Source organism: Ochotona curzoniae, unplaced genomic scaffold (genome assembly GCF_017591425.1).
Source record: "Ochotona curzoniae isolate NIBS_2020 unplaced genomic scaffold, NIBS_Ocur_1.0 contig_605, whole genome shotgun sequence".
NCBI classification, from domain to species: domain Eukaryota; kingdom Metazoa; phylum Chordata; class Mammalia; order Lagomorpha; family Ochotonidae; genus Ochotona; species Ochotona curzoniae.
The window spans coordinates 4,845,135-4,871,580 of NW_024466491.1; the positions used below are offsets into that span (position 1 = coordinate 4,845,135).

The 26,446-nt window shown below is 59.9% G+C and overlaps 3 protein-coding genes across 8 annotated transcripts in view; 1 reads left to right on the plus strand and 2 right to left on the minus strand.

The window, feature by feature from the left end:
* LOC121163398 (coiled-coil domain-containing protein 130-like) overlaps positions 1–26,446 on the minus strand; it is a 469,842-nt gene that overhangs the window by 50,647 nt on the left and 392,749 nt on the right. The gene's annotated exons all lie outside the window — the stretch shown is intronic.
* Positions 12,057–14,519, plus strand: KLF2 (Kruppel like factor 2). The gene is made up of 3 exons (XM_040990889.1): positions 12,057–12,263; positions 12,541–13,384; positions 13,798–14,519. Exons 1-3 carry the CDS (start codon positions 12,189–12,191, stop codon positions 13,971–13,973), a joined length of 1,095 nt encoding a protein of 364 aa, XP_040846823.1. The 5' UTR covers positions 12,057–12,188; the 3' UTR covers positions 13,974–14,519.
* Positions 24,607–26,446, minus strand: part of EPS15L1 (epidermal growth factor receptor pathway substrate 15 like 1) — a 50,835-nt gene continuing 48,995 nt past the window's right edge. For 4 of the 6 annotated variants that reach the window (XM_040990734.1, XM_040990731.1, XM_040990732.1 and 1 more), the window contains one exon: positions 24,607–24,950. In XM_040990734.1, the coding sequence (XP_040846668.1) occupies positions 24,804–24,950 (147 nt within the window). In that variant the 3' untranslated portion in view covers positions 24,607–24,803. The remainder of the gene's footprint in view (positions 24,951–26,446) is intronic. The other 2 variants (XM_040990733.1, XR_005884872.1) reach the window with 2 other exon arrangements.

A 26,446-nucleotide genomic window follows, 5' to 3' on the forward strand; every position in this document is an offset into this window, starting at 1 on the left:
GGCAGCCCCCGGGGAGGCCTCCGTGTGGCCAGCCTGCAGCCTGGCATCGCTCGGGGCTCCCTTGTCGGCGGGGGGAGCTGAGCCAGGTGTTTGGGGACCCAGGAGCAGCTCAGCTGTTCCTTTAAAAGCTGCGTTCCTCTGGCTTTTAAAGAAAGCAGTGAATCTTAGCGCAAGCTGTGTCCTTGCATGGGCTGCGCCCTGCTACCCCCCTGGGATGGGCAGGACTCCCCTGCACCCCTGTGAGACGCGGGGCAGGGATCCCCAGGTTAGCATACGGGAGAGCTAGAATGTTCCAGGTGAGAAAAAACTTCTAAGAGGCGTGTGTGACAGAGCGAGCGAGCAGTGCCTCACTGGGTCTGTGTGTTCAAATTACAGGAGCCGGAGTGGACCCAGGTGGGAGTAGAGAAGAGGAGGGGCAGGCGAGGTGATGCTGATGCAGGCAGGGGTGTCCACAAGAATGTTCTGGAACCTTGACTGTGAACACACTGTAAGCTCCAGATTTGGGAACTTGAACTTGGCATCAGAGAGGCGGCTAGGGCTGGCCCGGCCCACCCTCTCCTCCCAGCATGCCGAAGAAGGGGCCTGGACCGGCCGGGCGGCCGGCAGTGCCGGGCACCAGCCGCTGGGGCCCAGCTGGCTGGGGCGGGAGCTCGGGCCTGGGAAAGCGTTTTCCTTCAGGGTTTGACAGGCGGCCAGGTTTTGTGTCCGTGGAGCCGCGCAGTCTCGAGCCTGTTGTTGTCAGCCATGGCAGGGCCTGGTGCGAGCAGGAAGCCCGGCCAAGGAGGGCTTCCTGCGCCATCGGGAGAGGAAACTCGTAATGCACTGGGAAGCCGGGGTTAAAAATAACCCCGGTATATAAAGAGGGCCGAGGGTCCCCTGACTCGCTCACTCGCACACACGCATGCAAGACAGCTGGCTGCAGCGCTGCGCGGCTGCCGGCCCAGCAGGTGCACCCTGGGAAGCCAGCATGCCACACAGATGCAGACACACACACATACGTACATAAACACATCACACACAGACACACACACACACAGATACACCACACACACTGTCCACCAGCCAGGGGGCAGGACACAGCGAGCCGCTGCCGCCCACATCGGCCACGTTTCCAATCGTGAGGCCGTCCGGCTTCCAGGAACTCCCGGCCAGGGTCCCTGTGGGGCCGTTCACACTGCCGGGGCGGCGGGGGGCTTCGTGCCACTTCCCTCTCATCGCCAGGGACACGCGCAAAGTGGGTCTGCGTGTCTCCAGCAGCCGAGGGCTCCGTGCCCATCTGCAAACTCCACCAAGAGGAACTTTCTAATACCTCCTGCACATTGCAAAGGGGACAGGGAGCTGGCCTCGCGGTTAAGTTGCTGCTCATGGGGCCTGCGTCCCATGGGCGCTAACGGGGCGTGCGTCCCTCGTGGGAGCTCGTGGGACCTGCGTCCCATGTGACGAGTGATCTGACTCTGTCCCAGCCCCAGTGAGTAAAGGCACGGCTACAAACTGTGATGCCCTGGGGAGGCTGCCACAGACACCCGGCCCTGCCTCTCCCCCCGCCACCAACCACCACAGTCTGATTCACACATCCTGGAATTCCAGTTCAGGACAGAAGCTGCCAGAAGCAAGGTGGCCTTAACACAGTGAGGGACGCTGTCCCCGGCCCTCACGGCCCTGTGCCCTCTCCCAGCTTGAGGTCCGCCGTGTGAGGGTTGGATGAGAGCCGGGCACACAGCAGCAGCGGCAAGAGGGGACAGCTATCGCTGCTGGCCCCTGACCCCCGTGACCCACACGTGGCCCCAGAAACTCCTTCGCCGGGCTCGGCTCCTGCAGGCGCCCCAGAGCGCACTGCTATTTTTAAAAGCACACTGAAATGGCTTCACGTCTTTTAAAAAAGCAAGAGAAGGGGAAAAAATAACTTCAAGGGCAGGAATAGTTTTGTGTTTTTTAGTTCCGTCGGTGGGGTAAGGGGCAGGGAGAGAAATTTTTAGGGCCTGTGAAAATGTGTTAGTGCATTTAAATTTTCCAGGGGCATTTTCTAACTCTGCATTCATGGCCTATAAAACCAGAATACACATCTTACCCCTTGCCATATTTCTGTGTGTGTCATTTTCCGCCTTTCCTAAAGTTCACATCCTTGTGGTGCAGTAGGCAAAGCTGCCTCCTGCCATGCCAGGGTGCCCTAAGGGCACTGGTTCACTTCTTCTTTTTTTTTTTTTAAGATTTATTTATTTTTATTGCAAAGTCAGATATACAGTGAAAAGGAGAGACAGAGAGGAAGATCTTCCATCCGATGATTCACTCCCCAAGTGATCGCAACAGCCGGTGCTGTGCCAATCCAAAGCCAGGAACCAGGAGCTTCCTCCGGGTCTCCCACGCAAGTGCAGGGTCCCCAGGCTGTGGGCCGTCCTCCACTGCTTTCCCAGGCCACAGGCAGGAGCTGGGTGGGCTGCGACAATTAGAACCAGCGCCTATATGAGATCCCGGCGTGTTCAAGGCAAGGACTTTAGGCCACTGTGCCGGGCCTGACCGTTCCACTTCTAAGAGTGGAGTGGCTATTCTGGCGTTGGTATTCTGGGGAGGCGGGGAGCTTGACTCGGCTGGGGCTCCCATTGGAGTCGCAGGGGCTCAGGCACCTGGGCCGTGCCCTGCTGCCTCAGGGGTGCACAGAGCAGGCAGCCAGGCTCAGTAGCAGAAGCAGACCCAAACCTGACTCTTGGGTATTAAGTGTGGGCACCTCCAGCTGGCGTCTCCCTTTGTGCCAAAGGCCCTTCCTGCTCGTTTTTAAATGTGAGTTGGGACGGGCTCACGACCCCAGAGATAAGACCCATTTCATTGTTGAAGATTTCTTTATATATTTAAAATGGAGAGAGAAACGGGGCATAAATACAGTGTCACCCTCAGAGGTTATCTCTCGGCCCCGGGGCCACAGCCAGCATTCTGCACAGTTCCCCACGGGCTACTCCAGCGTCCACTCCTGATTGGTTCACGTAGCTTGCCTCATTAGCATACATCTTCAGTATCCTCGCTGGCTACATCCCTGCTTTCTGATTGGCTGTTATTCTGACCTCCTAATTGATTGGTAGTTGTCGCTGCCCCTGCTGGAATGAATGCCCCTGTTGCTTTTCACGTAGGAAGGGCAGCTCTGGAAGCTTCCTTGTCGTGTGGCCCGCTGGCCCTGTCCACGTAGGAAGCCTTTGCCCAGGGCCATGAGCAGGGAGCTGGGTCACAAAGTGGAGCAGCCGGGACTCGAACCAGCGCTCATGTGGGACGCTGCCACCTTCACAGGCATTGGCTTAGCGCCCTGTGCTAACAACGCATTTCCCAGAGAACAAAACTCAAGCTGGGAAAAGTTACAAGTCTGTAATTTAGCGGGGGAAGGACAGGCAGGAAAAAAAAAAAAAAGATAAAGAGCACTCACTTCGAAGTTGCTTACCTCTGCGTGTGTTTAACTGGAGAGGAGAGAGGAGAGAGAGGGCTCGCCAAATGCTCGTAGCAGCCAGGGCTGGGCCAAGCAAAGCCCCAGACCTGGAGCGCCCTCCGGGTCTCCCCCACGGGTGCAGGGGCCCAGGCACTCAGAATACCACCTGCTGCCTCCCACACAGGGCGCTGGGGCCGGGAGCCAGAGCTGGGCCTCGAACCCGGACCCTTGGGTGTGGGCTGCGGCCAAAACCAGGTGCGACCTGGTAGCCACAGACCCCCGGTACCCCAACCCATGGCCTCCGTCCCTTATACTCTAACGTGACAGACACAGCCTGGTTCTCGGAACTCGGCACTACAGGGGCGGCACACGCAGGGTTTGGCGTGTAGTGGGTCTTCATTCGGCATTGGGCTTCTAGAATCTCCCATCTCCCTCGCCAGCCTTGAGCCCCCGAATCCACTTCCAGGGGAGGCATGCGCGTGCACACACACACACACACACACACACACACACACTCCATCCTACACCACATAGATTCAGAAACGGCGCTGCCCATGGAAAAATTCTTAAGAAAACCCTGGCTGTTCTGCTCAGTTCTGTAACCCAGCGGGCAGCTATTTTTAAGTCCCCTCTGAGCACGCGTGCACGTGCCTCCCCCTGCCCCGGCACGGAGAAGAAGCCCTTGGTCCCAGAGGGCACATCCCAGGTCCAAGGGGCTGTGGGGACAGGGCACCCTAGGGATGTGGCCTCCCGGGGGGGAGGGATACAAGCCGTCAGTCCACCAGGCACACCACAAGCCTCCCAAAATATTCCAGAACATTCTTTCTGGAAGTGTCAGAAATAGCACCATCCCGCCTGGGTCCCCAAGCCCCTCCCCACCTTGCAGGGTGTTCTGAGGAAGCACTGGACAGGGAAGGGGTCGCTATGGGGTCCAGGGGAGTCATAACGACCAAGCTCCCTTAGCAAAGCAAAGCAACCGCTGCCCCCAAAATGCTACTTTTGTTTTCTCTTTTAAGAAAGAATCACAGGGGCCAGTGCTATGGTTTACAGGCTAACTCTCCTCCTGCCGGCATCTCAGAGTGACACATGTTCAAATCCCAACTGCTCCTGTTCCCACCCAGCTCCCTGTCTGTGGCCTGGGAAAGCAGTGGAGGACGACCCAAAGCCTTGGGACCCTGCACCCGCATGGGAGACCCGGAGGAGGCTCCTGGCTCTTGGCTTCAGATCAGTTTATCTCCGGCTGTTGCAGCCGCTTGGGGAGTGAACCAGTAGACAGAAGATCTTTCTCTCTGTGTCTCCTTCTCTCTGCAAACCTGCCCTTCCGGTTAAAAACAAAAACCAACCAACTCCCAGGCTTGCATCTGATCCAGTCACTTCTCTTTTTAGAGCTTCAGTTTATTGTCCGAGAAATGGGTTGTACCTCTGGGTATGGGCGCCTCTGTCCCTCTTAACACTTTTTTTAAAATAAAGATTAATTAACTGGAAAGGCAAGATTACAGAGACAGAGAGATCTTCCATCTGCTGGTTCACTCCCCAAGTGGCTGCAATTGGCTGGAGCTGAGCCAACCCTAAGCCAGGAGCCAGGAGCCTCTTCTGGGTCTCCCACGCAGGTGCAGGGTCCCAAGGCTGTGGGCCGTCCTCCACTGCTTTCCCAGGCCACAGGCAGGGAGCTGGATGGGAAGTGGGGCAGCCGAGATTTGAACTGGTGCTCCTAGTGAATGCCAGCGTCACAGGCAGGGGATTAGCCTGTTATGCCCCTGGCCTAGCCCCTAATTTTTTTTTTAAGCCAGACGCTAAAAATAATGAAAATGAATAATAAAAAAGAAAGCAGTGTACATCACCCATCCCATGGGTCGTTCTTTTCCGCTCCGTTTCCTCCTCTGGTTTGTTTTTCCCTGAAATCACATTTCTTTTCCATCATCAAAAGCCTTCACACGGCTTCTGTCCCAGGCCTAACCACTCATTCCGACCTAGATTCATGAACAACCACTCCCCCCGTGGCAGCTGGCGGCGAGAGGCAGAGAGAGAGGGAGAGAGAGGGGGAGAAGGAGGGAGGGAGAGAGAGAGGGAGGGAGGGAGAGAGGGAGGTGATTGAGAGAGGAGTTTCCAAGCCTTGCCTGGAGCTTAGCCGCCTGGGCCGGGAGGAGTGGCCGCTGGTTCACGCGTGCCGGCTGCGCTCCCTGCCAAGGCCAGGAAATGGAGGTGCCACACCGCGAGTGTCACCTCCTACCATGCCCCCGGCTCCACCACCGCCCTGCACAGCCTCAACCCCAGCCCCTTTGCACAACTTCGTCTCCTGGAAAGCTCACTCCCTCGGCTGCCGAGGTGGCCCCCCATCCCGCCGTGGGGCCCCCCATCCCGCCGTGGGGGGCTCGCCACTTGCACCCCTTATTTTTCATCCCCCTTTCCTCGTCTAGTTCCATCCTTGGCTGTTGGTCAGCTACAAATGTGAATACGGAAAGCGGACGCAACGGATGGAATCGTGGTGAGTGGAATGAATTACGCTGGTGCAAAAATGTTTTGAAAGCTACACATAATTTTCCCCTTACACTACGCCTTCTCCCCCAAGTGTGTGTGTAAGATTTTTATTGCGTTCATTTGAAGATCAAATAACACAGAGGAGGAGGGGGGTGGGAGACCTTCTGCGGATGAGATGTGGTGGCTGTTCCGTCTCGCAACCACGTGTGGCCACGATGCTGTGACTGCTCGGGAACAAGCGGCCAGCATTGCTCTCCCAGGAAAACACGCGAGGGCCACTGCCGTGTGGCCGTGCCCAGGGCCCCGTGAATCAGACACCACCCCCTCCCCAAACAGAAACAAGTCAAATGTCCTCAGAGCCAGAGCTCATTCGGACCACTGCACGGGCCTGTGCCCCCATGTGGGTGCCCGGGCACGTGAGCCAGGCTGCCTAGCGCATCTCGCCCGCCCATTAGCCAATCCAGCAGGTGGGCCAGCCGGTCGCCCCCTGGCTACCTGCAGAGGCGCCAGTTCTGACAACCATCCCAGACACCCTCCACGTTAGATGGGTGACTCGTCAGCTACTCTTTATTCTTTATTTCAATATATCTGTTTCTTTTCACTGGAAAGGCAGATTTACAGAGAGAAGGAACGACAGAGAGACAGATCTGTCTGAGCAGGCAGTGGGCGCAGGATGCTCCCCAGGGGATGCACACTCAGATGGCACACACCGCAGCCGAGCACCTCTGTACCAGGGGCAGCGTCTGAGCCCCGGGATGCAGCTGTGACTCGGGGTGTGTCAGGGGGTGCAGGCAGGCCCAGCCCTGCCGCCTGTCCAACACCGCCCTTGGATCACAGCTGCATGGGAGTCCTGGAAGAGGCTCCTGACTCCCGGCTTCAGATAGGCTCAGCTCTGGCCATTGCGGCCACTTGGGGAGTGAACCAGCAGGTGGAAGGTCTCTCTGTATCACTTTCGAATAAATAAATCAGTAGTTGTCACTTTCTCAACATGTGGGAAGCGGGACGTGCTGCAGTGTTTGGAGACCCCAAAAGGCTCCCCATCCCGGGCTGCCCACAGACCAAGAGCCAGCCATCCTGTCTGTATCTCTGGCCACCGCAGCACCCGGGGCAGGGGACAAGGCGGAGCCTCTTCCAGGTTCCAGAGAGTCCAGTCGGCGGCTGGACAGACTTGGCATCAGTCTGAAGCGTGGGTGGGACTATCGAACAGGCTGGGCTATCATTCCCTTGATTAGGTCTCCAAGGCAAAGGGCAAGAGGCCGGGCAGTCGCTGAGGCCCTGAGCTAGCGGCTCCTCTCCTCCCACCTCCTCCTTCCCCCCTTTCTCTCTCTCATTCATGGGGAAGGCAATCACCTCCAGCAGGCTTGACCCAAACAGCTGAAACACTGAAAAATGTTTCTCATCATCAATTTTAAAGCATGTAACTCTAGTCACCATTTTAAAAAGTTATTTATTTATTTTTATTGGAAACTCAGATATACAGAGAGGAGGAAAGACAGAGAGGAAGATATTCTGTCTGATTATTTACTCCCCAAGTGGCCACAATGGCCGGAGCTGAGCTGATCTGAAGTCAGGAGCCAGGAGCCTCTTCCGGGTCTCCCACGCAGGTGCAGGGTCCCAAGGCTGTGGGCCGTTCTCCACTGCTTTCCCAGGCCACAGGCAGGGAGCTGGATGGGAAGTGAAGCAGGGCAGCTGGGACATGAACTGGCATCCCTAGGGTATCCTGGCACTTGGAGGTGGAGGATTAGCCAGCTGAGCCATCGTGCCAGCCCCAGCGGCTTCATATCTTTAAATAAGAATAATTAATCATGATAACAATGTAATATAAAAGTTAAAAAGAGCAATCCTTGCCCTGATTCAGAAATGAAAGTTTTCCCTTGCAAGGAGCCCCTGCTGGCCTGGACTCTGCATTCCTCGGGGAGGTGAGCGGGTGGGGGGCTCCAGGCAGTACCAGGCCCTTCCCGGCCCCACCGCCTTCCCAGCAGGGTGCTGTCGCCGGCTCGCAGGCACAGGTGCTACACGGAGCCTGTGAGTCAGGCCTTGGCTGGACGCCCGGTGTGAGTCAGGTCTCTGCTGGGTGAGGTCAGCAGGGGCCCTGCTTGCATGTGAACTTGGAGAGGTCCGGAGCGGACACACGCCGGAGCTGGGCAGGGGACGGATGCCCAAAGGCGGCAGCCACACACACCTGCCGGCAGCCGGGGCTCCAAGGGGCTCCCCATGACAACCACGGGTAAGGCTGCACACCGTCCAATAGGCCAGGGTGCACCAGGCTGCCGCCCGAGACTCACCCACGCCTGCCCACAGCTTGCTTTCTTTTTCTCTCATTTAGTAATGTATTTAAAAGACAGGGTGGGGCCAGTGTCATCAGCATTTCACATCAGAGCATGGGTTTGAGTCCCGGCTACTCCACTTCCCATCCAGCTCCCTGCCTGTGGCCTGGGAAAGCAGTGGAGGACGGCCCACAGCCTTGGGACCCTGCACCCGCGGGGGAGACCTGGAGGAGGTTCCTGGCTCCTGGCTTCAGATTGGCTCAGCTCCAGCCGTTGTGGCCATTTGGGAAGTGAAACAGTGGATGGAAGATCTTCTCTCTGTCTCTCCTCTCTCTTTCTGTAAATCTATGTTCCAATAAAATTAAATCTTGAAAATGAGGGAGGGGGTGCCAGTGTCCCAGGCCTCCCCGATCTGTAAAGGGGCAGGGAGTCCTTTGCACTGCCAGACCAGCTCGGCCCAGTGGAGCAACCTTGACCGGATTAGGGCGAGGCGGGCTCCAAGCCGGCCCTGGGGCCCCAGCTCCTGTCCCCAGGAGGAAGCAAGAGAGAAACCAAACCTTGTGCTCCCGGCACCGGGAGGGAGCCGCGGCAGGAGGTGGAGGAAGGAAGTGAACCCAGGCAGCTGCCGGAAGGCCTTTACAGATATCAGGGCCACGTTTAGGCACGGGTTCGAGGCCTGGCTGCTCCACTTCCCACCCAGCTCCCTGCCTGTGGCCTGGGAAAGCAGCAAAGGACGGTCCAGTTCCTTGGAACCCCGCACCCGCTTGGGAGATCTGGAGGAGGCTCCTGGCTTCGGATCGGCTCAGCTCAGGCCATTGCAGCCATTTGGGGAGCGAACCAGCAGATGGAAGATCTCCCCTCAATCAACTCTCTCTGATAATTCTTTTAAACAAATAATCCCACCATTGCTTCCGCCTGCCACAAGAGCTGTGCACCATGGCGCGTATCGGTCCTGCCGATGGGCGTGGGTCAGTTGAGCAGATGCCCACATCCCACGCTGAAGGGCCTGGGTTGAAGGGCTGACTCCAGCCCCCTGCTCGCCGCCGCCCTGGGAGGTGCCAGGTTACGGCTCCGGTGCTGGGGCCCCCTGCACCCACAGGGGAGACCTGGATGGAACTCGTGGCGCAGCCCCTGGTTGTTGGGGAGGAGGGTAATGGGGGGGGGTGAATCATCAGATGGGGGGCACCCTGGGTTGCAATCTGTTCCCATCCACAGTATGACTGCAATCTGCCGCACATGTGCGCGCCACGGGAGCCCAGCTTGGCGAGGAATAGGAGCGGTTTGCGCAAAGCCGAGGCGGGAACTCCCTTCATTGCCTCAGACTGTTCGCCCAGCTCAGCTGCATTTGGAGGTGACGTTGTCTTCTGCCGAATTCCTGACAGCCTGCTCTCGGGCGCCCAGCCAAGTGCATACAATAGCGGCTGGGGAGGGTGGCCTTTCCAGGCCCTGGAAGGGACCGAAGGTTAGCAGCAGCAACGCCCAGGGCTCGCAGGCTTAGGAGATGGCACGGCAAGGCGGAGGGCAGGGAGTCCACACCGCAGGTGCCTCCGACTCCTGCCTGGGTACCACGGAGCCAAATCCGCAGAACCGGCGGACATCGCCCACGGACACGCCAAGCCATCACAGCACCCACTGCCAGCCTGCCTGTGCCGAGGGCACGCGCAGCGGGCACTCTGACCCATCGGTGCTTAAGGGACCACACATGCCATGGCCACCCCTGACTCACCCATTCCAGGACACTGTCACGTACCTGACAGATCCACGGCTACGTAATGGAGCAGCCACACAGCCCACACAGGCTCTGCCCAAGGGCTGGTGACATCGGCAGCGGGTAAAGCCGCCTGCGTTGAGACGCCGGAGTCCCCAATGTGCTAGTTCGAGTCCCGGCTACTCCTTTTCTGGTCCAGCTTCCTGCTAAGGTACCTGGACAGGCAGCAGGGGACGGCCCAAGTGCCTGGGCCCCTCTTGCACGCACAGGGGAGACCAGGAAGCAGCTCTGAGCTGCTACATTGGTTTGACCCAACCCTGGCAGTTGTGGCCACTTAGAGAGTGGGAATGCACCATGAAAGCGTGTGTGTGTGTGTGTGTGTGTGTGTGTGAGAGAGAGAGAGAGAATCTGTCATGGTGACGTAAAATAAATAAATACAACTTTTTTTTGTAATGCAGCCCATACAAGGGCACTTTGAAGAGTCTGTGGAAAATTGAATAAAAACGCCTAAGCTTGTTTTGGTGCTGAAAGAAAAAAAAGGAAGTTCAGGCCCATGCGGAGCCTTCCAGAAATTCATGACAAGCGTTTATTACATAAAACAAAAAAACCTCTGCGTGGAATTAAGATTTTTTTTTTTTTTGGCACCAAAATAAACTGAACGTTGAACTGTATTTCCCAGGCACTAGCAGAAGTGTGCTCATGGGCTCTGGAAAAAAGGAGCCATGGTGGTGCTACAGGCTCAGCCACCTGCTGTGATGTCGGCATCCTTAGGGCACTGGTTCGAGTCCCGGACACTGCAGTTCTGAGACACGTGTGTACCTCATCCTGTCCTTTTTCACATGTTTAAATTTTATTTTAAAAAATGATTTATTGGGCCCAATGCGATGGTCTAGCGGCTAAAGTCCTCACCTTGAACGCGTCAGGATCCCATATGGGCGCTGGTTCTAATCCCGGCAGCTCCACTTCCCATCCAGCTCCCTGCCTGTGGCCTGGGAAAGCAGTGGAGGGCGGCCCAGAGCCTCGGGACCCTGCACCCGCATGGGAGACCTGGAGGAAGCTCCTGGCTCCTGGCTTTGGTGGCCATTGCGGTCACTTGGGGAGTGAACCATCAGACGGAAGATCTTCCTCTCTGTCTCTTCTCTCTGTATATCTGACTTTGCAATAAAGATAAATAAATCTTAATAAAAACATTTGTTTTTATTGGAAAGTCAGAGTCACAGTGAGAAGGAGAGACAGATCTTCCACCTGTTGCTTCCCACCCCAAATCCACACCTCAGCCACAGCTGAGCTGATCTCACGCCAGGAGCCAGGAGCCTCTTCCGGGTCTCCCACGCGGGTGAAGGGTCCCAAGGCTGTGGGCCGTCCTCCACTGCTTTCCCAGGCCACAGGCAGGGAGCTGGATGGGAAGCAGGGCAGCCGGGACACAAACAGGCACCCATAGGGGCTCCCGGTGCTTGCTAGGCGAGGATTTAGCCACTGAGCCATCAAGCCGGGCCCTAGTTCCCGTTTCTGTCCCCACCACCTTACCCAGAGCCCACCGAGGCAGCTGTGGGCATGCGCAGTCCAACAAGGAGTGACCGCTCCCTGTGAGGGTGGGGTGGGGGACAAGGTCAAGGTTATATACCGTGAGGTCAGATCTGCACCTCTCCCAGCCTCTCCGGCCTTAACTTTACCCCCTGCATCCCAGCAACTCCGCTCTGTCACTCCAGCTTGTGTCAGCACCAAATGGGGGGCCCTGGAACTGCCCTGACCCCAGTCTCCCCACTCGGGGCCCTCGGACTCCCCTGACCCCAGTCTCCCCACTCGGAAGACCCCCGTGGCAGCCCCACAGCCGCCCCAGCCCCCTCGGCTCCTCGGGGCGCCCGGGGATCCCTGCGCGCACGTCATCCGCACTGTTGTGGGGCGCGTGTTGACGCGGTCGCCACGGAGACGGGCAGCGGGGGGCGGGCCCGGGCTGGTGGGGGAGGATGGGGGGCGCGGCCGGCCGGGCCGGGCCGGGCAGCGAGCTCGCAGGGCCCCCGGGCGGCCGCAGTGGCCAGGGCCGCCGCCGCCCGCCCGCTTATATACCGCGGCTAAATTTAGGCTGCGCCCGGAGCTCGTCCCCATCCGGGACGCGTTTCCGCCGCCGCCGCCTTGGCCCGGCCCCCGCGCGCGCCGCGCCTATAAGGCTGGGGCGGGCCCCGGCCGCAGCCCGCAGAGCCGTCCCCGCCCGCCCGGCAGCACGCCCGGCAGCCACGATCAGTCCGGCCCCGGGAACAAGTCACTGGGCCGCCGGAGTCCCCATCCAGTCCGCAGCGCCCCTACCCCACCCCGGTGTCATCCCCAAGCCATGGCGCTGAGCGTGCCCATCCTGCCGTCCTTCTCCACTTTCGCCAGCCCGTGCCGTGAGCGCGGCCTGCAGGAGGTGAGGGCGGCGGGCTCGGGGGTCTTAGGACTTGACCGTGGGCGGCGGGGAGAGTTGGGATGCCCGCGCGCGCGCGCGCGCGCGTGTGCGCGCCCTCCAAAAGGGGCTCCCCTGGCGACCACAGAACGCCAGCGGGCAGCGGGGATCGCGGGCTGCTCCGGGTTAGCCGGAGACCGTAGTCGGCCAGGGTGGGCGCCCCCGTGGAGACCTCCGTGTGTTGGGGGGGGGTCCCGCCGCGGCCACCGCGCACACACTCACGCCCGTGTCCCCTCCGCAGCGCTGGCCACGCACGGAGCCCGAGGCCGCCAGCGGCGCCGACGACGACCTCAACAGCGTGCTGGACTTCATCCTGTCCATGGGGCTGGACGGCCTGGGCACCGAGGCCGCCCCGGAGCCGCCACCGCCGCCGCCGCCTCCACCGCCCCCGCCGCCTGCGTTCTACTACCCGGAGCCCGGAGCCCCGCAGCCCCCGCCGCCGCCCTACGGCGCTCCCGCGGGCGGCCTGGTGTCCGAGCTGCTGGACGCGCCGCCCGGCCCCGCGCTGCACGGCCGCTTTCTGCTCGCGCCCCCGGGCCGGCTGGTCAAGGCCGAGCCCCCCGAAGTGGACGGCGGAGGCGCCTACGGCTGCGCGCCCGGCCTGGCCCGCGGACCGCGCGGGCTCAAACGCGAAGGGGCCCCCGGCCCGAGCGCAGCGTGCATGCGGGGACCCGGGGGCCGGCCACCGCCGCCGCCCGACACGCCGCCGCTCAGCCCCGACGGGCCCGCGCGCCTGCCCGCACCCGGCCCGCGCGCCGGCCCCTTCCCGCCCTTCCAAGGCGGCCCCGGCTTCGGCGCCCCCGGTCCGGGGCTGCACTACCCGCCGCCCGCGCCCTCCGCCTTCGGGCTCTTCGACGACGCGGCCGCCGCCGCCGCAGCAGCAGCCTTGGGGTTGGCGCCCCCCGCCGCCCGCGGTCTCCTCACGCCCCCTGCGTCCCCGTTGGAGTTGCTGGAAGCCAAACCCAAGCGCGGCCGCCGCTCCTGGCCTCGCAAACGCACAGCCACGCACACCTGCAGCTACGCAGGCTGCGGCAAGACCTACACCAAGAGCTCGCACCTCAAGGCGCACCTGCGCACGCACACAGGTAGGTGGGCGGCGAGGGGAGACAGGTTTAGGGACTCCGGGACAGGGGGCGTGGCCCAGGGGAGAGGACTACACACTCAGAGAACTTCCGAGGGGCACCTAGAAGTTGGGGTGGAGGGGGGGCGTACGCTTAGGATCCTTGGGGCCAAGGCTTTGGGCGTCTGGGGAGCGGGTGCAGCCAAAGCCCCCTCGCGGGGCGTGACCCGGGACTTTGGGGAGGGGCGCACACTTAGGCAGCAAGGCTCACGGCTGACCCCACACAGTGGGCGTTAGCAGGCGCTAGGGCGCCCTGGGGAGCCCCCAGCACACCCACACACTTGGGAAGGGAGGCGTCTGCAGTTTCAGGGGCTCAGGATTTGGCCCGGGGAGGAGGGACCCCGGCACCCCGGCTTACTGAGCGTCCCCACCCCGCAGGCGAAAAGCCGTACCACTGCAACTGGGAAGGCTGCGGCTGGAAGTTCGCGCGCTCCGATGAACTCACACGGCACTACCGCAAGCACACGGGCCACCGGCCCTTCCAGTGCCACCTCTGCGACCGCGCCTTCTCGCGCTCCGACCACCTGGCGTTGCACATGAAGCGCCACCTGTAGCCAGCTCGGGGCTGCCCCCCTCACCGTGCGTGCGCTCCCGCGCTCGGCCGGGGCGGGTCCCACGCGCCGGGCACGGCTCCCCTTCGTCCCAAACTGTGACATTAACGGTATTTATTGGACTGCTCCTTTGCCTTCCCCTCCCTCCCCCGAGGACCGGGGCCGGACACTGCGTGGCCAAGAAAAAGGGGACTGACTGTTCCTCGATGGACATTGCCACTCCTGGCCCTTACAGATGACGTGGAGCCCGCTGGGCCAAGATGGTGACCCTCGTGGATGAATTTTGTTTTTTTTTTTTTAAATGGTGCAATAACTCCATGCCCCAACCCTCCCCGCCCGGGGTCTGCACTGGAAGGCTTCGGCCGTTGAGTGGAAGACAACCCCACCCCCGTGTCCCGTCCGTGACATTTTTTAAAATCAGATTGTACATAGCTGACTGTGATATGTAACTGTACATACGGAACGGCAGGTGGAACTGGGCCACCTGCTCTTCTTTTTTATAAGACATTCTGTGTGATGTTTTTTTCTAATTAAAAAGAAAGTTTTGCATCTTTTTTGGAAAAAAAAAATAATCAGCGTTGTTCTGGCTGCTTGGAAACTGGGGTTTAGGGGGTGCAGCTGTGGGCGGGGTCCCTGACGGATCCTGGCAGGTCAGAAGCTGTGGGCTTTTCCTGTAAATGTCCACACTGCGTTCTAAGAGGGATGGAAGGTTATTTTAAGGTTGTTCCTAGGGGAAAGTGGTCCACAGGGATGTGGCCTCCTGCGGGCTAGGAAAAAAAATCTTTGCTTCTCTCTGGAAGCTTCTGAGGTTTTAGCCAAACTTTTTTTTTTTTTAGGAGTAAAATGCTGAGTTTTGGACACGCTCCACCGTGTGCGTTAGTGGCAGCCATTTGAGTGACATTTTTCTGATGGCACTTTGGCAGTCAGGCAGGGAACCCCTTTTCTAGGTTAAGAAAAAGCCGAAGCCCCAAGGGGGAAGCTGGTCCAGCCAGCGCAGCAGCCTCTTGGCGTGGGTGGGGGCAGGTCTCTGAGCCCCCAGACAGGGGGAGTTGGCAGTGGCCTTGGGAGACTCCTGAAGGTGGCCAGGCAGAGGGAGCCCCCTCCAGTCTCCAACGTGGACGGGCCAGCAGGTGCCGCTCTCCAAGACAGAGTCCCCTCCCCGCTCTGCAAAAGCCCTGGGTCACCATGGCCACCAGCCATTGCACAACCCATTTCCCAGAAAGTGGAAATGCTTCTTGAAGCTGTGTGAAGACTCTCCCCCGCCCCCATCTCCTGCTGCTGCTGCTGTTGCGACACGGCCTGGGGTTTCCTCCTCCTGCTCCTCCTCCTCCTCCTCCTCTGCTCCCACCAAGATGATGGTGATGGTGCAGCCAACCACAGGGTGGCAGCGCTGGAAACAGCTGAGAGGGTGTAATCCATGAGAGAAACCCGGGCGTGATTCATTGCTGGCGAGGAAGTAGCCGGGCTCCCTTTTCTGCAGAGCGTAAATGTGTGTGTGTGTGTGTGTGTGTGTGTGTGTGTGTGTGTGTGTGTGTACACCAACCGTTTTAGCACATAGCTGGAGGGTGGCTGGGGGCACGGGCAGAGGCGCAGAGCCACTTGAAACACGGGGAGAAGCACTAGAATGGAGGTTTTCCCTCCTGAAAGGCTTGGGTCTTCACTGTCAAGTTCAAAAGTTTCAGGCCAGTGGCTTGCACCTGTTAAAATGTTTCCCTTTCCTGAAGTGCCTGCGCAGGGTCAAAGGGCATGGGTGGGTATCTCCATTTTGTTTGGGTGTAAAAAAAAATAAACCATTTTGAAGTCCATGCGGACGAGGAACCTTCCAAAAGTTCACGGCGCACCTGTTATTTAAAAAAAATAATAATAAAACAGCTACGTATGTTTTGTTTACAGTTTCTGCAGCGACTCTGACGGCAATTGCCCCAGTGTGTCTCTGCCCCCGGGGGTCGATGAGCAGCGCCCCGCTGACTCATCCAGAAATCCCTGTCGTTGGTTTTGTTTCCTGCCCTTTCCTGAAGCGCCCCGTCCACAATCAGCTGGGCGTGATTTACGCCATGCGGTGGGGGTGTCACGCCAGGCTGTGCCACGCACGGAACAATAGGACCCCACGGGACAGCGGCGCTGAGGTTATTAAAACAAAGCCACCTGCTTTTTGTTTTTTTGGTTTTGTTTTGTTTTTTGTTTTACCACCAGCACTGCTTTCTCTCTCTCTCTCTCTCGTCAGCAAGGCAGAGACGCTGTGCCAACAAGCAGGCTTGGGTGGCACATAAAGACAGCAGGCGGGGACTTTCGGAGTGGGAGACGTGCACCTCACCCCAGGCCCTGGTAGAAAAATGTTCAACATCAAAGCAAATACAAACGATACCCTGAATCCTCTGATACTGCTTTGCCTCCCCAAGTTCAAGGTTGCCAGCATGTCAGCTGTGTACTTTTTTCCCCCCTGGCAGCCTAAAGTGTTTTTCCGTGAGCCACTTTTTCTTCCTCTCCCGCGAGAGCTTGCTAGTTCATATTCACAGCTGCGTGATATTCCACGTGGCTATCCCCCCAAAACAGCACAGATGCTGTGGTGGTTTAACAGGCTAATCCTCCACCTGCAACGTCAGCATCCCATAGGGGCGCCAGTTCTAATCCCGGCAGCTCCACCTCCCATCCAGCTCCCTTCCTGTGGCCTGGGAAAGCAGTGGAGGAGGGCCCAAAGCCTTGGGACCCTGCACCCGCGCGGGAGACCCGGAAGAGGCTCCTGGCTTTGGACTGGCTCAGCTTGACGGAGAATCTTCTTTCTTTTGCCTTCTAATAAAATCTTTTTTTTTTTTCAAGGTAACTTTATTTTAATGCAAACAGAATTTCTAAAACATACATGAATTAAAATCTTTGGCACCCAAGTAGTCATCTATTTAATTCCTGTTGCAGGAGCTGCAGCAAGCTCCCCCTTGTCTGCCTGCTGCACATACTAGGGGGACCCCTTCAGCTTGTCCTCAGGGAGTGGGGGGTGACCATGGGCCCGGAGAGGGGAGAGGCGAGGGGGTGGGGCTCCTTAAAGTGGCTGACAAAGGACATGGGAGATGCCCGGGGAGGGGGGGTGTGAAGTGTGTGCTGTGAGGGAGGGCAGAGTGCTGGCAGAGTCACCGTCCCTGACTCAGCATGCGGCCCCATCACCTGTGCCCACGCGGCAAGAGCAGGTGCCACCCATTGCGACTCCTCCCCCGACCCTGTGACACCTTGAGCTGCAGAGTCCCCCGCGAGCACACAAGAGGAGCCTGCACCTGCCACCACCGTCCCCTCACCCCACAGCCCCGTGCACCCTGCCGGCTCCCGATGCAAGGGCGGCCGGGCGACGCGCCCAGGGGCACATGCTTTCCCAGGGAAGCCCTCTGGCAGGCCGGCCTCGTGGCTTGATCTGTCTTGGCCTCAGTTTCCCGGTCAGAGAAATGGGTGCCCTGGGGTGCGGCTGGCATCCTGAATACGCCCTGCAGGGCGGCTAGCATCTCCAAGATTTCTCTCTCGGTGTGTCTCTCACCTCTCATTTTCTCTCACTCTTCCATCTCCATTTTCCTTCCTTCTTTCCTTCAGCTGACGCTATGACAGCCCCAGGCTACACCTGACAAAACTGAAATTACTGACAGATGACTCAGCCCTCGGCCTCCGCAGCACTCGTCGCCAACGGCCGGCCCTCCTGAGATTTGAACTTGAATGTTTTCATCTGGGACAGACCCATTCTTTCCTCTTCCCCACCGCCCATTCCTTCTGCCCGGGGAGCCTGGGGCTCAAAGGAGAGCAGGCGCCCAGCCCTGGGCAGGTGCAGATGGCAGAGAGCCGGGACTCAGGGCTGCTCGGCCCCAGCGTCTCCCCGAGCATGCAGGGCGGGTCGGGTCTCTGGATGCAGAAGCTTCCAGGGGTGCCACCAGGGCCTCCTGGCAGCAGCTTTCCCCTGGGCTTCCGTCTGCACTCTCAGGGCAAGCCCGTTTTTGTTTTTGTTTTTGTGTTTTTCCTAGAAAAGTCTAGAGCAGGAGAACAGCAGGGCTCTCAGAGGAGGCATGGGGGAGATGGGGGGCAATCGTGGTGGAGGTTACAGCATGACGTGGGGGGCGAGGGGAGTGGGGACTGGCATGGGTCCCAGGTCTCAGCCCTTGCAGAACCTCGCCACCTGCTCCCAGCCTTGTATGAGCATCAGTGGATAAGCGGACTCGGCCCCACTGTGCATCAGCACCCCTACAAGGGACGGCTCCCTGCCCTGCCAGAACCCCCCGGGGACCTCCACCACTGGGGCTCATGGCTTGGCAAACGAGACTCTCCGTCCGCCAACCCCATACGGACAGGGTGTGCCTACGCCTGCCCCTGCCAGGGGCCTGAGGCCCTGGCCCTGGTGGGAGCAGGGAAGGGGTGGGCGTGAGGAGACGGGACCCTGCTCTGCAGCGGCCACCCAGGGCCCACAGCGTGGGCAGGGCGGGGAGGCGGGGGCAGAGGCCCTGGCTGGCTCGAGCTGGAGGACATCAGAGGGGCAGAGGCGAAGCTCAGGCTACTGCACCCTAACCCCAGGGAGGTGTGTTGCAGGAGAGCTGGCAGGGCGGGGCGGGTCTCTGCCCCCATCCCCTCCCCTCTGCTTCCGTTCCTTTATTGTGGTTAAAGACACAGAACCCAGCACCCAGCATCGCTCCGGGCACGTGTTTGTGCAAGCCTCACCACTGTCATCTCCACGGTTTCTCAGCTCCCCCAAAACCGAAGCTCGGGCCGCGTGCAAAGCAGCCCAGTGCACGCACACACACAGAGCAGGCAGCCTTTGGGGTCTTATTTCATCCAAGTTTTACCAGTTGTCAGAATTCTTAAAATGTATTTTTTCAATTCTTTAGCTTTTATTCATTAGAAAGTTCTAGCAACAGGTTCACTCCCCAAATGTTCACAGTGGCCAAGCCTGCAGCCTGGAGCTGCACGATCTGCCCCAGAGGGTGCCCAGGCCCCAGGCAATGAGCGGTCCCCTGGTGCCTTCCAGGGAGCTGGGCACGGGACCAAGCCGGGACTCAGGTGAGGCACTCCGACATGGGACAGAGGCGTCTCAGTTGCCACTGCCGTGCCATGGCTGGCCCCTTCCTTGTTTTTTTCTTCTTTGTTTTAAAGGATTTATTTTTATTTGCAAGGCAAAGCTACAGAGGGGGGGAGGAGAGACACAGAAAGAAACCTTTCCTCTGCTCGTTTACTCCCAAAACAGCCGGAGCTGAGCCGACCCGAAGCCAGGAGCCAGGAGCCTCTCCCCGGGTCCCCCACACGGGTGCAGAGTCCCAAGGCTTTGGGCCATCCTCCACTGCTTTCCCAGGCTGCAGGCAGGGAGCTGGATAGGAAGTGGAGCTGCCGGGACTTGAACAGGTGCCCATATGGGATCCCAGGGCTTCAAGTAGAAGATTAGCCCACTACATCATGGTGCTACACCCTTCCGTTTCAAGCCTGAGTAATATTCCATCCCGTGGCTAGACCAGTGTGTCCACCAGCTGAGGGACACGTGGGTTGTGGCCCTTCAAGCCACTGTGAACACGGGTGTCCAAGCGCTGGCTTGAGTCCCTGCGGTCAGTTCTTTGGGCACAACACCCAGAATCTGGGGGTTGCGGGGACCCAAGGCTGTGGGCCGTCCTCCACTGCTTTCCCAGGCCACAGGCAGGGAGCTGGATGGGAAGTGGGGCAGCCAGATTCAAACCCAGGCTTCTGGGAAGCCAGCGCTGCGGGCTGCACGTTCGTCTGTGCTCGGGCCCTGCGGGAAGATGCCCACGAGGGAGCTGGGCCCAGCTCTGGCCGTGGCCTTCAGGATGGAGTTTCGTGTTTGGGGCCATGAGTGTGACTACTCAAGCCAGCGCTTTCATGGCCGATGGCCTAGATTCGGGTGTTAGGGGGTGAGAGCGGAAATTGGGGGTTTTGCAGCCAGCCCTGGGGTGCAGGGACTGGCAAGGGCCTGGATGGACCTGCGGTCAAGGCGATGATGACACCGGGCACGCCCACCCAGCTTGCAGGCTGAGCGCTGGGAACCAGCTCCACCCTGCCAGCCCCTCGACGGCGCCTGCCACACGTGGGAGCAGCAGCGGCCGCAAGCCCAGCCAGCCAGACCTCGGCCTGCCCGGCAAATCCTCCCCGAGAACTGGGCTGCGTGCTGGGCCTGGCAGGAACAACGTGAACAGAACATTCTGTTGACAAACACGAGTCCCGTCCCCTGCTTGCATTTATTATTATTTTGAAGATTTATTTTTTGGGCCTGGCGTGATAGCATAGCAGCTAAAGTCGTCACCTTGAATGTGCCGGAATCCCATATGGGCACCTGTTCTAATCCCAGCTGCCCCACTTCCCATCCAGCTCCCTGCCTGTGGCCTGGGAAAGCAGTGGAGGACGGCCCAAAGCCTTGGGACCCTGCACCCGCGGGGGAGACCCAGAGGAGGCTCCTGGCTTCAGATCGGCTCAGCTCCAGCCATTGCGGCCGCTTGGGAAGTGAATCAGAGGCCTGCGAGTCGTGGCATCTACACGACCTCGGGGGCCTGGGTTCAATACCCAGTGTTGGCTTTTGCATCCCTGCTCAGGCACGCCCTGGGAGGCAGCAGGGGACAAGCCCCCGGGAGACCCGGAGGGACGCCTGGCTGCTGACCCCCGTCTGACCCAGCCCTGGCTTGTCGCATTTGGGGTGAAGCAGCACGTGGGGACTCTGTCACCCACCTCTGTCACTCTCCCTTTCAGAGATCAAAAGAAAACTCAGGTAGTGACTCAGTACCCTGATGAATGTGCACAGTGTAGACAGCGCACAGTGTAGACGGGAGCCCCTCAGTTCCCTGGTGCGGAGGGTGTGCAGTGTAGACAGGACCTGGAGTCCCTCGGCACCCTGGTGTGGAGGGTGTGCTCAGTGTAGACAGGACCCTGTCCGCCTGCCTTACGCCCCGTGCCTGAGGCCCCTCCTGCATGACCTGCCCCACGCTTCACCCCGGCCCTCCACCTTGACCCTGCATTGGCCTTCTGGGACTGTCCCTGTGAGTGAGGGCAGCCGCAGGGCTGGCACAGTCTTGGGGGGTTCTAGAAGTTGCTAACCCAGTAGTCAGAACTGGCGACCCCATCGCGCACCTTCCCGGCCACCTGCCCATCCCATCCCAGGTGTCAGGGCTGAATTTTTCCCGTTCCAGCCATTTTCCGTTGAACCCCAAACCTCAGCACACCCTCAGCCATGACTTCCGCAGCGCGGCCCCAAGCCGACGTGGGCCACCTTGCCGCCAGCTCGGCTCTGAGTCATTCTGAGGTTTCTTAGGGAAGGTCTTTGTCATCTCAGGAGCTAGGGACCGTTCCAACCAGCACAGCCACTCGCAGGGGCTCACATTGCCACAGGGCCGGGCACTGGGAGCTCCCGGGTGCCCTGGGATCTGGCGGCCCTGGGGCAGGGACAAGGCCGGGCACTGGGTGCTCCCAGGTGCCCTGGGATCCAGCACCCAGTTTCCCACGCGGTTCAGGGTCCCAAGGCTTTGGGACGTCCTCCACTGCTTTCCCAGGTCACAAGGAATTGGAGTAGCCGGGACTCGAACTGGCGCTCATATGGAATGTTGGTACTTGCAGATAGAGGCTTAGCCTGTTGAGCCACTGAATAGGCCCCTTTCCCACTCAGCCTTCAAAAGGGATGAAAGCCCCACTTGTCCTACGATGGGAGTGACCCTGGGGCCACTGTGCTCTGGGAAACAGCCAACAGCAGGTTTTCCAAAAGTGTGCAGTCCCACATGGGCACGGGGGCCGGGGGAGTGACTCCTGGGGCAGAGTTTGTACTGTATTAGGACCACAAGAACCCTGCACATGGTTGGCCATCACACACCTCCTCTCGCCACTACTACACACTGAGCAGTTGTTACCAGCGGGACCAGGGATCCCACAGGGCTCTGGTTCGAGTCCTGGCTGCTGCACTTCCCATCCAGCTCCCCACTGATGTGTCTGGAGGCCGCAGGTGACAGCCCGAGCTCTCGGGCCCCTGCACCGCGTGGGCGACCCAGATGCAGCTCCAGGTTCCTGGCTTGGACCTGGCCCAGGCCCGGCAGCTGTGGACAGCTGGGCTTGCGTACCAGCGGACGCAAGTTTCCATCTCTGCTGCTTTGTCTTATCAACCAATCAATCTTTTGAAATAATAGTCAGGCAGGTGCTGGGGCCTGGGTTTCAGTCCCATGTTCCTTTCGGCTCTTGCACCCTGCTGGGAGGCACAGGTGACGGCCCGAGTGGCTGGTCCCTGCACCCACACGCCACGGCGGGCATTTAGAAAGTGAACCAAGAGTGTCATTCTCTCTCCCCTGCCCTCCTGAATTCTCACATGTTTCAGAAAGATGCATTTATTTACTCAAAAGACAGTGACAGAGCGGGGGATTTTCATCCTCTGGTTCACTCCCCGAGTGGCTGCAGCAGCCAGAGCTGAGCCAATCTGCAGTCAGGAGCCAGGAGCCTCTTCCTCCAGGTCTCCCCCGCGGGTGCAGGGTCCCAAGGCTGTGGGCCGTCCTCCACTGCTTTCCCAGGCCACAGGCAGGGAGCTGGATGGGAAGTGGGGCAGCCGGGACGTGAACCAGCGAACGCACGGCATGCCGGTGTTTGCAGGTGGAGGATTGGCCAGTGAGCCACGGCCCGGGCCGGCAGTTTCTACACTGCACACCCGATGGGTACCCTGCTTTACTGTTACCCTGACAGATACGCTGATGAAACTGTCGAGTCTGTCCCCTTGGGATTCGAATCCTGCCAAACATCCCAAGGGAGCCCAGGTAGGCGCCATGAGCACGCACAGGTTCCTGTTCTTGTCTGATTTGCTGAACAATGTGGTGTGGCACCTGTTCACGCAGCTTTTATCTCAGAGCACGCGGTGTCTGTCACCTAGATGGATTTCACGTCTACAGGAGTGCTGTCGTGGCATAGTTGGTTAAGCCGCCACCTGCTACGCTGGCATCCCATGTGGGTGCCAGTTTGAGTCCTGGCTGCTCCGTTTCACATCCGGCTCTCTGCTAACACATCTGGGAGATGGGTGGAGGCTAGTCCACGTGCGTGTGTCCCGGACTGGATGGAGCGCTCGGCTCCTGGCTCAAGGCTGTGGACCCAGCGCTCCTCCGACAGCGCAGCACCCTCCCACACAATGTTGGCATCAGACGTCACGTTGCCAACTGCGTCTTTTAACTATGAGACAGCCAAGTGTGGGAGACTTACCAGCCCATGCTTGCTAGTCCTCAGGGACAGGGAGTTCTAGAAAGATCTTCATACTGTTTGGATCAGAGTTAACCCAACAACGACCATTAAAGACTCGGGGCCAGTGCTGTGGCATTGCCAGCTAAGCCTCTCCCTGCGATGCTGGGATCCCGCACAGGCGTGGGTTTGAATCCCAGCTGCTCCACACTTCCTATCCAGCTCTCTCAGCGTGTAGCCCGGGAAAACTAGCCGAGGACGGCCCAAGTCTGTGGGCCCCTGCGTCCACGTGTGGGCCCCTGAGCCGCTTCCCAGCTCCCGGCTTTGGATCAGCTCAGCTCTGCTGTTGTGGCCATCTGAGGGGTGAGCCAGCAGACACGCCCCCTCAACCGTGCCTTTCAAATAAACAAACTTTTTTTTTTTAAATACAAAGGACAGGTCATGTAAGCACAGCCATGATACGCCACTGCATGTCCATTTCCGTTCCTATTTTTCCAGCCACAGCCCAGCAGTCTACGCAGCTCCTAGGAACTTCGGGGAAAATTGAAAGAACTGTGTGTTTCCAAATCAGAGATCTGATAAGGGGCTCCAATGACTGACGCCATTATTTCTAAAAGAAACACTTCCTGAACAGGTTTAAAAATAGCTGCGCGCAAGGCACGGTGTCCCAGGATAGAACGGCCCCTCGCACTCTGACTCGGCTGAAGAACGGACTTGGCTTCCTCGGAACACCGGTCACCCCGAGCCAACACAAGGCGGGCACCCCACTCCCCCGGCACCCCGGACTCACAGCCTGGCTGCGTTCCATGCTGGCCCGAGGAAGGGTGCAGGGAGGCCCCCGTGCCTCGTCCATCCCAGCATGGAGGGTCACTGCCGCTCAAGATGTCGCAGGTGGAGCCTGGAAGCGACTCTGTCCATCTCTGTCTCCCTCTGTCTTTCCAACAAGCAGAGTGGATTTTTTTTTTTAAAGCAAGCTTGCCAACTCTTCCAGCTGGCCAGGTTCCTGGAGGGAACCCGCCCCCGGCATCCCCACAGACTTGCAGGGTGCTGTGGGATGAGGGGACTCAGGGGGAGAGCCACGTGTGACCATGAACTTGGCATTCTGCCTGCTCCTGGTCCACCCAGGCCCTGATGGCCAGCGGCCTGGGTGTCTGCACCAGGGCCTGCCACCTGATGGCCCATGTGGAATTTTCCGTGGGCAGCCCCGGGGGAGCGGGGCTGTCAGGCCATGGGGTTCCGGGTGGACTAGGCCGCCCAGCAGGTCTGCACGGAGGGGCGCCGAGAGGGCAGTTTGGAAAATTCCCAGCGCCTAGAGTCAAAAACACAAGAAGTCAGGTGTGTTGGCAGGCTCTGCGCGCTCGCAGGGCACAGCAAAGTCGGAATAATTTAAAGAAGTTGGTTCTCACATTTCATATTAAAATATTTTATATTAATCATTCAAACTTCATTTTTTTTTATACAATGAATGCATACCTCGCCGGGGAGGGGACGTCTCACTGCTGCGGGGTGCGGGGAGGTGGTGGCGCGATCCCAGATGTCCCCGCCCCGGCCGTGGGCACCTTCGGGAAGGCTCTGCCTGGCTGTGGCCGTCCGCCCGCCCCACTCCGCCTGAAGCGGCCTTCCAGGCCGGAGCCCCCGCCGGACCGGCCCTCGCATGCCACCGCGTCCCGGCGCCCGCGCCTAGGCCGCCGGCATGTCGGCCTTGCTCAAGGCGATGGCCAGCTCCAGGTCCTCCTGCTCCTGCCGCCGCAGCCGCGCCAGCCGCTCCTGCTCCGCCTTCTCGCTCTCCCGCTTGGCCCATGCCAGCTGCTGTTCCTCATTGCCAAACTGCAAAGGGGAAAAACGGAGCGTGGGTTACGTGGGCCCCGCTGCGGCGGCGGCGACCTGGGGCTTTGCGGGATGCGGTGGGGAGAGGATTGCATTGCGAGGCAGGGAAGCGGGGATGGCAGGGACGCAGCCGCTGTGTCTGTGTATGGCAAGGGTGTGGGGGGGTAGGACCAGGCAGAGGTTCCGCCCCGCGTGCGGGCAAGCAGCGTTGGGCCTGACCTTGGCTCCACAGCGAAGCCAACGGGGTCCCCAAGTCCTAGGGGACAGGCCAAGGGGGCCGCCAGCCCGTGCGCACACCCAGGGTCGCCAAGCCCCTGACTTGGGCAGACAGAGCTCTGAGACCACCATGTGGACCCAGCCCCCCACCACCCCATTTCTCCACTTTGCAACTTTTTTGGGTCGCTGGGTTTTTAAAACAACCAAGAAAAAACACCCCGTTCCTGAGCTGGGGGGCTCCAAGCCACATGCACGCTCCTCTGGCAGAGGAACAGGCTGGCTCCAGGGCAGACACGTGAGTGCCCTGACCCAGCACACGGCACAGGGGTGCCCACAGAGGGGGGCCAGGTGTGGCACCCTCACCCCACCCGACAGCTGAGGACACTCCGATGCCATGATGCACACCCTCGGGGCGACCAGGACACAAGGTGGACGGCAGCACACGTGCCCGAGAGACCTCCCCCAGAGGCCTTGGCCGTCACAGGGACAGGGCAGGACAGCGTGGGGGCAGTGACGGCCAGCTGCTTCGGAACTAGAGTGGACTCCCAGGGGGCCACGTCAGGTGGGCCCGCAGCTGGCGGGGACTCCCTGGAACCCCGGCCCTGGGGTTTCTGCCCGCCCACTTCTTTTCAACGCCTCCCGGGCAGCAGAGGCAGGACACACACCCGGTGGCACTCCCAGAAGCTGCGCCCAGTGCAGCTGCCGGACATGGCAGCCAGGGCTCGGCCGGGCCTGCAGGGCCTCGGCTCACTGACCTGATTCAAACAGGAACCAGGCCCAAGCCATGGCCCCCTACGGCCCGCCCGGGGTCTCTGCTTCCACTCAGTCCGAGGTCCCCAGGGGACCATGCATCCGACAGGTTCCACGAGCGGGGACTGTGCATGTGTCGCTGGCCGCCAGGCATGGTCACAGGTGGCTGGGCTGCAGTGGTGGCCTGAGGACACTGCACCACCCCAGCAGGTGGCAGGGCAGGCTGGCGGCCCTTCCCTCAGGGGCTGCTCACGGCGCCCACACCAGGCCAGCCATTACTGGCCTCTTAGAAGTCCACGGTTGGTGGGATGTTGCGGGTCCTGGGGATGCAAGTGGCTCAGCCCCTCCCGCCACTTGCTCCCTCGGCCTGGACCCATGTCCTTGTCCCCTCACGCCCCCGGCACGGCTCAGCTGATCCAGTCCTGTGCTGGGAGACAGCCAGCTGCGGAGTGCCCACCGAGGTCCAGGGGGTCCCCAGGGTAGGTGTGCTGGCCCAGGCGCTTCTTTCACACTGACAGCTCTGTCCCTGG

Bases quoted from the DNA above. Each gene is read 5' to 3' on its own strand.
- KLF2 (XM_040990889.1), top strand. From the start codon at position 12,189: ATGGCGCTGAGCGTGCCCATCCTGCCGTCCTTCTCCACTTTCGCCAGC. The intron at 12,264-12,540 runs GTGAGGGCGGCG...TCCCCTCCGCAG, and splicing joins GTGAGCGCGGCCTGCAGGAG to CGCTGGCCACGCACGGAGCC. The intron at 13,385-13,797 runs GTAGGTGGGCGG...CCCACCCCGCAG, and splicing joins GCACCTGCGCACGCACACAG to GCGAAAAGCCGTACCACTGC.